General features: G+C 44.7%; 1 protein-coding gene across 8 annotated transcripts; it reads right to left on the reverse strand.

Annotated features, from left to right (window-relative positions):
* Nucleotides 1–7,376: 7,376 nt before the first annotated feature.
* On the reverse strand, nucleotides 7,377–11,556 carry LOC119178686 (uncharacterized). 8 transcript variants are annotated; one of them, XM_075881075.1, is made up of 12 exons: nucleotides 11,232–11,551; nucleotides 11,067–11,170; nucleotides 10,828–10,941; nucleotides 10,535–10,721; nucleotides 10,330–10,419; nucleotides 9,704–9,739; nucleotides 9,608–9,643; nucleotides 9,506–9,538; nucleotides 9,404–9,442; nucleotides 9,290–9,321; nucleotides 7,692–7,911; nucleotides 7,377–7,619 (listed from the first exon to the last, which is right to left on the reverse strand). In XM_075881075.1, exons 1-12 carry the CDS (start codon nucleotides 11,431–11,433, stop codon nucleotides 7,492–7,494), a joined length of 1,221 nt encoding a protein of 406 aa, XP_075737190.1. In that variant the 5' UTR covers nucleotides 11,434–11,551; the 3' UTR covers nucleotides 7,377–7,491. The 8 variants fall into 8 exon arrangements, with proteins under 8 accessions (XP_075737190.1, XP_075737023.1, XP_075737298.1 ...); XM_075880908.1 differs by having other exon boundaries at nucleotides 9,506–9,643; nucleotides 11,232–11,552; XM_075881183.1 differs by lacking the exon at nucleotides 9,404–9,442.
* Between the last annotated feature and the right edge of the window lie 1,071 nt (nucleotides 11,557–12,627).

Here is a 12,627-nt window from a genome sequence, read left to right on the forward strand (position 1 = left end):
ATGGGAATAAAAATAGCCTCTTTCCAGGAGGTAGGGATAGTGCCAGAAAACCAGATAGTATTGTACAAACAAAGTAAGGTTTTTCGTGTTTCAGCTGGTAGGTTTTTTAGCATTTCATACACCACACGGTCAGAACCTGGGGCAGAAGTGCTGCAGGAGTTTAGAGATGTTCGGAGCTCCGCTAGACTGAAAGCTTGATTATATGCCTCGTATCTAGTGGATTTGTGTTCGAGTTTCTGCTTTTCTATTCTTGTTCTGTATTTTTGGAAAGTGTCAGTATAGTGGGACGAGCTGGATACCCGTTCAAAGTGTGCCTCGAGAAAGTTTGCCTGATCTTCCAAGGTATCACCTTGAGTGTTTACGAGTGGAAGTGTGTGTACTTGTTTCCCTGCTATCCTACCGACCATGTTCCAGACTTTTGCCTCCTGTGTGTATGAATTGATCCCTGACAAAAACTTCTGCCAGCTCTCTCTTCTGGCCTGCCGACGCGTTCTCCTTCCTTGAGACTTTATTTTCTTGAACGTGTCAAGATTTTCCGCTGTTGGCGAGTTGCGCAGCAATCTCCATGCCCTGTTGTGTTCCTTTCGCGCATTACGACACTCCGTGTTCCACCATGGGACGTGTCGTTTGCCGGGCATTCCAGATGTTTGCGGTATGCACCTGGCTGCTGCGTCAGTTAGAAAAACTGTGAAGTACTTCACAGCTTCATCTATGCCTAATCCGCATATTTCGGTCCAACTTAAGTGAGTAATTTTTTGAAATTGTTCCCAGTCAGCTTTGTTTATCAGCCATTTGGGAACATGTGGAGGACATTCATGTATTATTGGTGTACTCAAAACCAAAGGAAAATGGTCACTTCCGTATGGGTTATTTATGACTTTCCACTGAAGTAATGGTACAAGTGAAGGAGATGCGATACTGAGGTCTATGGAGGAGTAAGTATTGTTTGCAAGGTTATAATATGTTGCCTGTTTTCTATTCAACAGACAAGCACCTGATGAAAAGAGGAACTGTTCGATGAGATGACCTCGTGCATCACATCGACAGTCACCCCATAAACCGCTGTGCGCATTCAGGTCCCCTAGAACCAGATAAGGTTCTGGTAACTCGGCTATTAAAGAGTTAAAATCATGTTTTTCCAGGCGGTGTTGCGGCGGTATGTATAGAGAGCAGATGGTGACGAGCTTATTCAATAGAACTGCTCGAACAGCCACTGCCTCTAGGGATGTTAGTAATGGTAGATGGCTACATGCTACTCCTCGATTAACAATAATGGCTACACCACCAGATGATGCCACAGCATCATCTCTGTCCTTTCGAAAGACAACATATTGACGCAAAAAATTTGTATTCTTGGATTTTAAGTGTGTTTCCTGTACACACAGCACTTTTGGAGAATGTTTGTTCAGAAGTTCTTGGACATCGTCGAGGTTTCGAAGTAGTCCTCTGACGTTCCATTGTATAATTTGTGTCTCCATTATGGGAGTGAAGAAGTGCTGTGTGTACGAAATGAGTGTGGCTGGTGTCTAAAGAGAGAAGTGACTTATCTTACAGAGCCTTTAGAAGGCCCTGTAATTACCGTTTTGTCTTTTTTAGAGCGGTCGAGGGAACCCCGCCGCTCTTTTGGCGCAGTCTGCGCCGGTGCAGTTGATGTGTCCATCGCCTCAGGAGAGGCGACAGATAATGTTTTCGTTGTAGGCTTCGTCGTGGAAGACGGAGCCTTAAACCCCACCGGGCTGGAGGTCGAGGGGACCTCTTTAGTTTGTGTGGTGCCCTGGCTGCTGCCAAGGTTCACAGGCGCCTTCGGTGGGGCTGTATTCAAGGAGGGTGGGGCAGCCGAGGCTGCTCCCCCCATGGGGGCTTGTGGCGTTTGCCTCGGCACGCTGGGCGTGGTCCAAGGCATTGCCGAAAACCGAAGTGGTGCTGACCCCCTCGCGCCACTTCGGCGTACGATGTGTTCCCAGAAAAATGCGGGGAAACGCGCTGCCGCGCTTCACGGAAGCTTATGTTCAATTTAAACTTTGTACTAATAATTTCTTTTTCCATTTTCCAGGCCACGCATGACCTGGAATATGCAGGATGGTCACCCTCACAGTTTGCACAGTGCACTTGTAGCTGACAGTCATCGTCAGTGGTATGACCTTTGGTGCCGCATTTTGCGCAGGTAATCTGTCCTCGGCAGCTCTGGGAGCCGTGCCCGAACCTCTGACACTTAAAGCAGCGCCTCGGGTTGGGTATGTATGGTCTAACTGGCAGTTTAAGATATCCTGTTGCTATTTCAGTTGGGAGGGTGCTAGATGCGAAAGTGAGTATGATGTGCTTCGTTGGGATTTCCTTATTTTCTCTTCTTATTTTGATACGCTGCACCTGAATGACATTTTCCTCTTTCCAGCCTGTTAGAAGTTCATCATCAGAGAGGTCCATCAGGTCTCCATCTGATACAACACCCTTCACTGTGTTCATGGTTCGATGTGGTGTGATTGTGATAGGCTGATCCCCAAATGCTGTGAGTTTATGTAGTCTCTGGTACTGTGCGTTGTCTTTTACTTCAAGTAACAGGTCACCACTGGCGGTCTTTGTGGCCTTGTAGCCTGCGCCCAGCGTTTCTATAAGGCATTTCGATACAAGGAAAGGTGAAATGTTTCTAGCTTTCTTTTCTGTATTTTCACAATGGATAATGTGGTATTTTGGGAAGTTGTCTTTTTTGTTCGGGAGAAATTCAAGAATTACATCGGTGCGCCACCTTTTAGAGGGGCGATTAGTTGTGACAGGGCTAGGGGTTCCCATAAATTTGATAGTTTTTTCGGCGGCCATGCCAGCCACCCACCACCGAGCCCAACAAGGGGACGCTGCGAGACGCGAAGGAGGCGCAAGCGCCAGCCGTACATGGCCGCTATAACCTAATATATCTACCCAAGGTTGGATATTTACACTAGGTTAACCCTTGCCGCCAGGAAAAATTGGAAGTAAAAAGAAGTGAGGAGAATACAGGAAAGATGTAAAGTGAGAACAAAAGACGAAGATGTAGGGAGAGAGAGATAGGAAAAGGCGACTGCCGATTTCCCCTGGGTGGGTCAGCCCAGGGGTGCCGTCTACGTGAAGCCGGGGCCAAAGGGGTGTGTTGCCTCTGCCGGGGGGCCTTAAAGGTCCAATCACCCTGCATTGGCTCAACCCCCAGGATCCCCTTTTCCCCGGACACGGCAAAGCCACGCACGGCTAGGCGTGGGAGGGAGCCGAAACTCCCCCGTTAGCTCGGGTCCGTGGTGTCGCTACACACCAAACGCCTACTTGCGCAGGCGCCCCTGCGGGGGTCTCTCCCGGCAAGGTCGCAAATTGCTTCCTTTGAGCATGGGACGACAGCGCGGGAAGCTACGTTATACAAAGCTTCTTTCTCGACTCTCTCTCGGTATGCCCGTGTAACTGTACATCACTTATCCTCTGGAATGCAAACTACGTCCGTCGCCTCCGCTGCCGGGGACAAACACACAATGTGAAACGAACCCGCTCTGCCAACCCGCTTGGAATGTTTGTGGTTTAGAGACAAGTCGCCGCTGCCGTGGGCAAACGCACAATGGGATTAAGCGATCCCGTCCTGCCTCCGCTGCCGGGCGCGAGCTCAGTGGGAGTAGGCGACACGCTCTGCCCTGGCGATCGGCTCAAAGTCGCAGCGATGCACGACCCGAGCACAAGGAAAGCGGAGAAAGTCAAAGGCCGCTTGCTACCTGCGGGGGCAATTACGTTCCGCGCGCAATCATTCAATTTCCGGCTTTGGAGGTTCGTCTCGGCTCGCTGGGTGTGGGAAAGGGCATGAATGTACCGGGTCTACAATGCCGATATCTCCCGAGCGTTAGAATTCCTGAGCGCGTGGGAGGTGGAGAGAGAGAGACATGATGGGAAAAAGTACCAAAACGCCTGTTTAAACTGTAGAAGCGCTGCTGTTGAGCGTAGGGTCAGCCCAGTAGGGAGGGACTTAATCTTAGTGGAAACAGATTGGATGAGAGAATGTTGAGGCGGACCAGCAGTGGCCCCCTCCCCTTTTTCTTTGTTACCGCAAGATGCTTAAGACTGGAGGGAATCCGTTTCTCTTCAGTCGAGGCTGCAATCACTTAACTGATAGATCAGTACGACTTCGTACGATGCAACTTTTGTCTGGGCCGTAACCACTTGGTGGTCGAACAGTGAGACCAAGTACGTTGTATGTAGTAACAGTGTTCTAGGCTCTAACTTAAGAAAGGTTAAGTAGAAGAGTAAGACGCTGTTGATGTCTGTGTTATCATGAGTGTGCTTCGGCAAGATGTACATATGACTGTAAATATTTCGCTGTAATATACCTTCAAGTTTTCATTACCTCCAACCTGCCTCCTGCTTCATCGACGCCGATCATCTCCTTCACGGGACTTCAATCCATATCAAGGAGATCAACGAACGAGAAGGAAAACTTAACTGACAGGGTCGAGAATTTTCAAGGCTGATGGTGTTGCCGACTGATAGATTATAGCACCGTAATCTAGGCGTGTGCGTACGAGGCTTTTATATAAATTCATTAGACATTACGTGTCACTACCCCATGTAGTGCGTGACAACACTTTCAAAATGTTCATTGTTTTTAAGCACCTGTCCCTTAAATACATGATGTGTGGGATGAAGGTTAGTTTAGTGTCTAATATGAAACCAAGAAACTTGTGCTGGGTGTTCACTGACAAAGGTTGACCATGCAGGTCAATGTTGGGGTCAGGATAGAGGCCCCTCTTTCGGCTGAACAAGACACAATTGCTCTTTTGCGCGTTGAGTATAAAACCATTCTCGTTTGCCCATTGAGATACCTTGTTCAACCCTAGTTGAACTTGACGTTGGCACATTGAGATGTTGCACGATTTGTAACCAATCTGCACATCATCGACATATATGCAGTAAAAAATATTTCGTGGGAGAGACAGGTGCAAGGAATTCATTTTAACTATGAAAAGTGTGCAGCTCAATACACCTCCTTGTGGCACTCCTGTTTCTTGGACAAATACTCGAGATAAGACCGTGCCAACTCGGACACGGAATGTACGGTTCGACAGGTAGCTTTCGATAATTGTCAGCATTCTACCCCGCACACCTAAATGTGACAGGTCTTGCAATATGCCGAAGCGCCATGTAGTCTCATATGCCTTTTCCATATCGAGGAACACAGAAAGAAAAAAATGCTTATGAACAAAAGCGTCGCGAATTTTCGCCTCGATACGGACAAGGTGGTCAGTAGTGGACCGAGCCTCTCGAAACCCACACTGGTATGGGTCAAGTAGGCCATTAATTTCAAGGAAGTGCATCAGGCGTCTGTTAATCATTTTCTCAAAGACCTTGCAAAGAAAGCTGGTTAACGCTATTGGCCTGTAGCTGGAAACTGAGGCCGGGTCCTTGCCTTGTTTTAGAATTGGGATAATGATAGCTTCCTTCCAGGCTGAGGGTAGTTCGCCGGAAGACCATATTGCATTTTACAGAGAGAGGAGAGCTTTCTGGGTTTCAGTGGGCAGGTGTTTTAACATTTCATATGCCACACGGTCCGGGCCTGGGGTAGATTTATTGCAGCAGGTAAGTGAGGCTTGTAGTTGAGCCAAACAGAAAGGTTCATTGTATGCCTCATGTGTTGTGGGCTTGCGCTCTAATCTCTCTTTTTCTATTGCGATTTTGTATCGTCAGAACGCTTCACTATAGTGTGTTGAGCTGGAGACCTGTTCGAAGTGCGCTCCGAGAGTGTTTGCCTGGTCTTCCAAACTCTCCCCTTGTGTGTTCACTAGAGGAAGTGAATGTGCTTTTCGTCCTGCCACCTTACCAACCATGCTCCAGACTCTCGACTCATCTGTGTATGAGTTAATGCCTGATAAAAATTTGTGCCAACTTTTTCTTCTCGGCTGTCGGCGCGTCCTCCTTGCTTGCGACTTGACGTTCTTAAAGTTTACAAGATTCTCGGTTGTGGGCGAGTCTCTAAGCAACTTCCATGCCTTATTTTGTTTTTTGTTTTTTCGAGCATCACGGCACTCGTTATTCCACCATGGGACTTGTCGTTTGCTTGATGGTCCACATGTTTGGGGAATACATTTTGTTGCTGCATCAACCAAGAAAGCTGTAAAGTAGCATGCAGCATCCTCTATGCTCTACGCCACCATGTCAGTGCAAGATAATACAGTCATTTTTTGAAAGTTTTCCCAATCGGCTTTGTCGGTGAGCCATTTGGGAACTTGTGCAGGACATGTATTTGTTATCGATGTGCTGATAACGATAGGAAAATGGTCACTACCATATGGATACTTAATGACTTCCCATTTAAGTAGAGGCAGGAGTGACGGGGATATTATGCTGAGGTCTATTGCTGAGTACGTATTGTTAGCGATGTTGTAATATGTTGGCTCTTTCAATTCAGCAGGCACGCACCGGAAGAAAAAAGGAGCTGTTCAATCAGGCGACCTCGAGCATCACAGCGAGAGTCACCCCATAGATTGCTATGTGCATTGAAATCTCCAAGGAGAATATAAGGTTCTGGAAGTTCGTCTATGAGGGACTCGAATTCATGCTTTTCAAGACGTTGTTGTGGAGGTATGCAGATAGAGCAGATGGTGACGAGCTTATTCAAAAAAACTGCTCGAACAGCCACCGCCTCAAGGGATGTTTGTAGTGGTAGGTGTGTGCATGCAATCCCTTGATTGACTGTATTGGGAACACCACCGGATTGCACAATAGCATCATTCCGGTCCTTCCGAAAGATAACGTAGAGACGTAAAAAGTTGGTGTGTTTAGGATTCAGGTGTGAAAAAGAGAAGATGACAGGACAGACAAAAAGTAAGAGAAAAAGACGAAGATGTAGGAAGAGAGAGATAGGAAAAGGGGACTGCCGATTTCCTCTGGGTGGGTCAGCCCAGGGGTGCCGTCTACGTGAAGCCGGAGCCAAAGGGGTGTGTTGCCTCTGCCGGGGGGCCTTAAAGGTCCAATCAGCCAGCGTCAGCTCAACCCCCAGGATCCCCTTTTCCCCGGACACGGCAAAGCCACGCACGGCTAGGCGTGGGAGGAAGTCAAAACTCCCCCGTTAGCTTCCCAGGTGAAAATCTGTAACTGGGAATCTAACTGGTTTCAACTGGTCCCAGTTGAACTGGTTTAAGGAACACTTTTCCAGTTGGGAATTTTTTCCCAGTTGGGAATCTATTCCCAGTTGGGAATCTATTCCCAGTTGGCAACTGGGACCAGTTGGGAACCTATTCCCAGTTGGCAACTGGGACCAGTTGAGAATGCATTCCCAGTTGACAACTGGGACCAGTTAGAACGCATTCCCAGTTGAGATGTTCTTAACTTTGAACGTGCAAATGAGCATTCTAAGCACATGAAAGACTCCAAAGGACTTATGTTGAGTGTATATGAGACGATTCTATTTATTAATGCAGAAAAAACATTGCACAGCCCTAGTCTTTGGTCTTCGTTGGGTTATCTATGGATTGAATGCATTTCGCAGTACATTTACTGTGGAGGTTTTCGTCGCTCTGCCTTGATGCAATCCTGAATTTTTTCAGTTAGTATGCTGGTCAAGTTTCGGGCTGCAATGGACGAGTCGGCGCCTGTCACATGCGACCAATGGTTGAGTGTTTCTGTAAAAGAACAGGTGACATGTTACGTGCACTTCTCAGGATAGATTTAGCACATATACACAGCAGACCAACCTTCCAGAACCGCGACCTTTTCAGGTGTCAGCGCAGGCTTTGCAACCTCGCCGAGGTTCCTTCTTCCTGGAGCTACGCCACCTTTAACACTGCGTGACGCTAGCCCTTTCTGGGACCATATGGCTTGTGCCGTTTCCTTCACCACCAGCCTTGCCTTCTTGTGAGACAGAATTCTTTTTGCCTGTATAGGCGTCAGGCAGATGCCCTTTTGAAGATGAAACTGTAAATATCAAGGAAGAGAGCGATGCAACATCTTGTTCCTGTAATTATTATTGGCTGACAAAGAAGTTCAACTTAGCAGGCGTACAAATATTGAATAGCAAAAATTTTATTATTACAAGTTTTTGTGCAATATAATTTTTTTCTGAATGTGGTAATGAGCATGGTTTCTTTTTTTGTTTACTTGACTTGTGAAACAGGTTGTGTGGGGAAGGGGGGGGGGCAGCCTTGCATCACTGCAGTTTATTGTATGCTTACCAGCTGGTGAGCACCGGACTATGTAAGAGATTTGAAATGCTCCTTGGCTTTGCCACCGCACGCTATCGGATATTCACGTGAGAGAGGAGGCATTTTCGCGCCACTTTGGCAAAAAGACAGCAGCGGTCTAGATACAGGTACTTTAAACAATATTTTTGGTAGCCCTGTATTTAATTTTTTGTTAGCAGACATACACACCAGATGTCAACCTATATATGATGATTAATGCATACTACAATTTAGGGCATATGTAATTATTACATGTTCCATAATGTAGGTGTTGCCGACTTTCAGTATTTGAGAATTTGAAGAGCACATATTCAATTCACGAATTAAAATATTCGCAGGGCCACTATTCGATTTGTATTCGGATATGCACATGCTTTTGCCACCTCATATAGTGTTTCTAAATGTCCAAATTATCTGTGGTATTGGTAATATATCTAGCTACCGAAATTGACAAGGGCAAGTATACAAGCCACCTGTACTTTCTAGAAGCTAAAATGTAACATGTACTGCAGAAGATTTCACAAACTTACCAACAACTTCTGCTGTTTTGCACCACTGTCATTGGCAACATGCCAAGTAGCTGCACATCGTTATTGTGGAGGCACCTCTGAGCTGTTCGGCAGGCAGTTTGTTTCACACGGCTTATAATAATATCATGGGTTTCATGTCCCAAAATCACATGATTATACGGGATGTCAATGTGAAGGGATCTGCAAATTTTGAATATAGTGTGTTCTGTCCTCAATAGGAGTATTATATTAGAAAAGAGGCTGTGTGCACAAAGATAATAGTAAATCATGGTCACTAAGATTACAAATGAGTGCTGTAACTAAATCAGTGCTGTGAAGCTAGATGTAAGTATAATGTAATGAAGTGACAATTAGTTGGGATGCAATCACTCAATTTACTGAATGTAAACACATTTAATTCAAGCTACCATAGTTGCTGGTGTGAACATATAACATGCTACAATTTATGTTGGCATCTACAGTATAGATTTGAAATTATTTACTTTTTGACCATTTGCATCAATCATGTTCAAAGAATGCAACATTATGCTAATTTCATTGTGTGCTTGAACTTCACAGGTAAAGTGCAAAATATATACTCACAGAGCCATCTTCTAAATATGAAAAACATTTCCCTGAAAAAAGATGTTGCAAATTTGTGAAACATGGAAATTCAGTAGTTTCCTACAATAGAAGCACACAAGTAAAAAAGCCTACTTGGACTAGGCAGGTCATCAGATTCTTTTGCTGCACATGCTGGAAACACAAGGAGCAAAGCTAAATGTTTACACAAATACTACACATAAGCCTGTAACTCACCAGTCATCGAAGTGGGAGGTTCCTCTATGAAGTCTGCATAAATATTTTGCATTGTTATAATTACACGTAAGCAATACAATAGAAATAAACCTAAAGCCTTACCATCAATGGCACTTCGTGAGTGTAGACTGCCAGCATCTGGTGTGAAAAAGCCAAAATTTAGATCTCACAGGAATAGACAAACATCCTCCAACTTACTCGGTGACCCAGGCACAGTCTCTTGAATGGACTTTACTGCATTTTTTTGCAATTTTAAAATCAGTTACAAAGGCTGTATTGAGAAAATAATCTAGCCTCTTGCAATTTTTGGCATGCATCATTTTACTTCATTTATGCATGCAAAAAAATCAGATCTGTGTGCATAGTACACCAATTTACAAAACTTGCTAATTTTATATTTAATACTATTGCACATACAATTCATGCAGTGATGGAAGCAATACATGAACATCCTGGTTACTTGTGTGTTTCATTGTGTCAAATGTCATTTGCTAAGGAAGTGCAACATTGCATTTCCTAGCAAGTCTCAAGGCAAAAGTCATCAAACATGCATGATCCTTTGAATTCTTTCCCAGCAGGAACAAGCTTTGTTGACTCACTGGACTGCAAATAGTATACTGCAAAGTGCTTTAAGTAAATCTGAAAAATAATTAGTGATTATGAAGTAACCGATTATGCATCTTGATCCATTACATGAGAAGGGAATACTGCTTTAAGTACTCTAGCTCAAGAAGTGCTCTTATGCTATATGCTACAGATGATTGTCAATTCTATGTAGTATGAAACTAATAACACTAAATTTAATAACAAAAATGAATATGCACCTAGGTTGCTTGTGGCCTTTGCTGTCTCCTTTCTAGCTTGTACAGTGCAGCTCTCAACGTCAGCCTCTTTGCTGTGCTGCAGGTCTTCAACTGTCAAAATATTCAAGAAATGCTCACTAGCTATGAAATTAACAGGTTGTCATCAACATATAAAAAAACTTTCTCATTTTAAGAACTAAAATCAATATATAATTATTGTACTTACACCTCAGAAATTTTGAGTTTAACAGCACCTGCTGTGAGCTAACTTGTTCTTGCAAGAAGATGTTGTCTTGCCGCAGCTCCTTGCATCTCTTTTTCCAAAATTTGGTTTTTTTCTTCTCTTCTGTTACTTCTGAGCTGGACACGAGAGAGTCATCCGAGCTTGATGATGAACTCAGTCGCGTTTTTCGCTGCGTAAACATTTTTTTTTTTTTTGCTTCACTGAAGCTTTTTCACAGTGAAAAGAAGAAAAGAAGTTTAAGGAAATCGGGTATTATATAGTTAATACACGCTCACAGTTTGTTCCGAGTTCTGTCGGAGAGCGTGGCTCATCTGCTTTTTCAAGATCTGCTCGTACCGGTCTTTTTTTGCTGCAGTTCGGTTGACAGCTGTTTTTTTCATTCTTGCAGCCTGCAAATTTTGGATTAGACATACTCCCAATATCTTAAAATAATTCGCACTTCCTTAATAGATTCGAAAAAAAAGAGAAACACCTAAAAAAAAAAAGATTTGCGAATGAACAAGTGCGCACTTACAGTGGCCTTCTTGGTCACAGCTCCTTCAACGTCCGAGCCTTCCTCAACTGCAATTTTAGGGATCGGAATTCTTTTTGGCGATTCCCGAGCTTCTTTCTCTGTGGCTGAAAGTGCAAGTGTGGATATTAGACTAACGCGTAGATCAGGGTAGATGGATGCACTTACCGCCAAGTCGAAGTATCTGGGCTTTATATTCACCCGTGTCGTCACCGTTTGCTTCATCCTCCCAGTGAACGACATACACTGCCTTGCCATCGAAATCCGTCTCGTGCTTCGGATGAAAATCATGGATATCCTCCACTCGCACAACATATCTACGAGTGTCATGTGCATGGTCACTATCTAGAAAGCGAACTAGCGCGAACATTATATCGAACCAAATATGACAGTCAACGGGCTCAGCGCGCACGTGGGTAACGCGGGCCTGACACAAAGTGGATTGTACTCAGCTTGGCCCGGCTTCGCTCAGCTCAACCAACCAAGCCAAAACTGCTTGGCCTGGCCCATGACCTACTACACTCCTGACCTGTTCAGATAGCGGGGTTCCTATGGGAGCGCGTGTCCCCGCTCTCGTTCAATCGCTCGCCGTAGGTGGCGCTACCTATAACCTGTTCGTCTGCTACTGTGCGGCCGGCAGGAGGGCGACGGACTGATACCATGCGTCTGCTTCTGTGACAAACTGCCTATACGTGTGATTGTTTTTTGCTGAAAAGGCTAACGTGTGCTATGTGTTACATTTTAGTAGTTAGGCTATACTGGTTGATTGACTTCTAAAGCTGTATATTTGCGTAGAAATGTCTTGCTGCATGGTTGTTTTTGCCATTCCAGCCTAAAAAAACTTCAATTTAGTATTCATAAAGCTTTTGACTAATAATGTACTCATTGGTAATAGAATATCAAACTGATTTTAGGTTGTTTAGGACGCGTCAGGTGAAACGCAGTGCCCCTGTTGAGCACTTACCTTGGACACTCGCCCTGGACAGGTGTTACACACACACACACACACAGAGAGACAAACTGTGGAGGCAGCACGTAAATATTTCATATCATTAATTTTTTTATGGATTTCGGCGGCATTTGTTGAGGCAGCCTTCGGGAAGGGTGCTCGAACCCCTCGCAACCCACCGCTACGCATTTTTACATAATTTACAGATTTCGTATATTTACTTTTTTCTTGTGTGCTATATTTAAATTTCTTGGCACTATTTGTGGAGCCTGCCATATTAGCCGCGGTACTTTAAAAAAGCTTTCATGTTTTTTAGCTCAGTGAATTAGCATAACACACGGAAATAAAGTTTACTAAAGCACCCTGGTGCTTCTTGCTAGCTTGCAACTCGTTCTGAATTGAAACGACTCTCAAAAACACAAGACTCACCTTTTCTTCCAATTGCCTCGATCCATTCTTCCCGTATGTCTGTGGCAGGAAACTCGTGAAAACTTACTTTACTTTGTTTGCCTTGTTCCGATTTGCAATATGGCACGCAGCAATACACCATACTTACATTTGAGGTGTCAGCTCATCTAAAAAAAAAAAACTGCACGCGGCCACTATTAGAGCTGA

This window comes from Rhipicephalus microplus, chromosome 1 (genome assembly GCF_043290135.1).
Source record: "Rhipicephalus microplus isolate Deutch F79 chromosome 1, USDA_Rmic, whole genome shotgun sequence".
Lineage (NCBI taxonomy): Eukaryota > Metazoa > Arthropoda > Arachnida > Ixodida > Ixodidae > Rhipicephalus > Rhipicephalus microplus.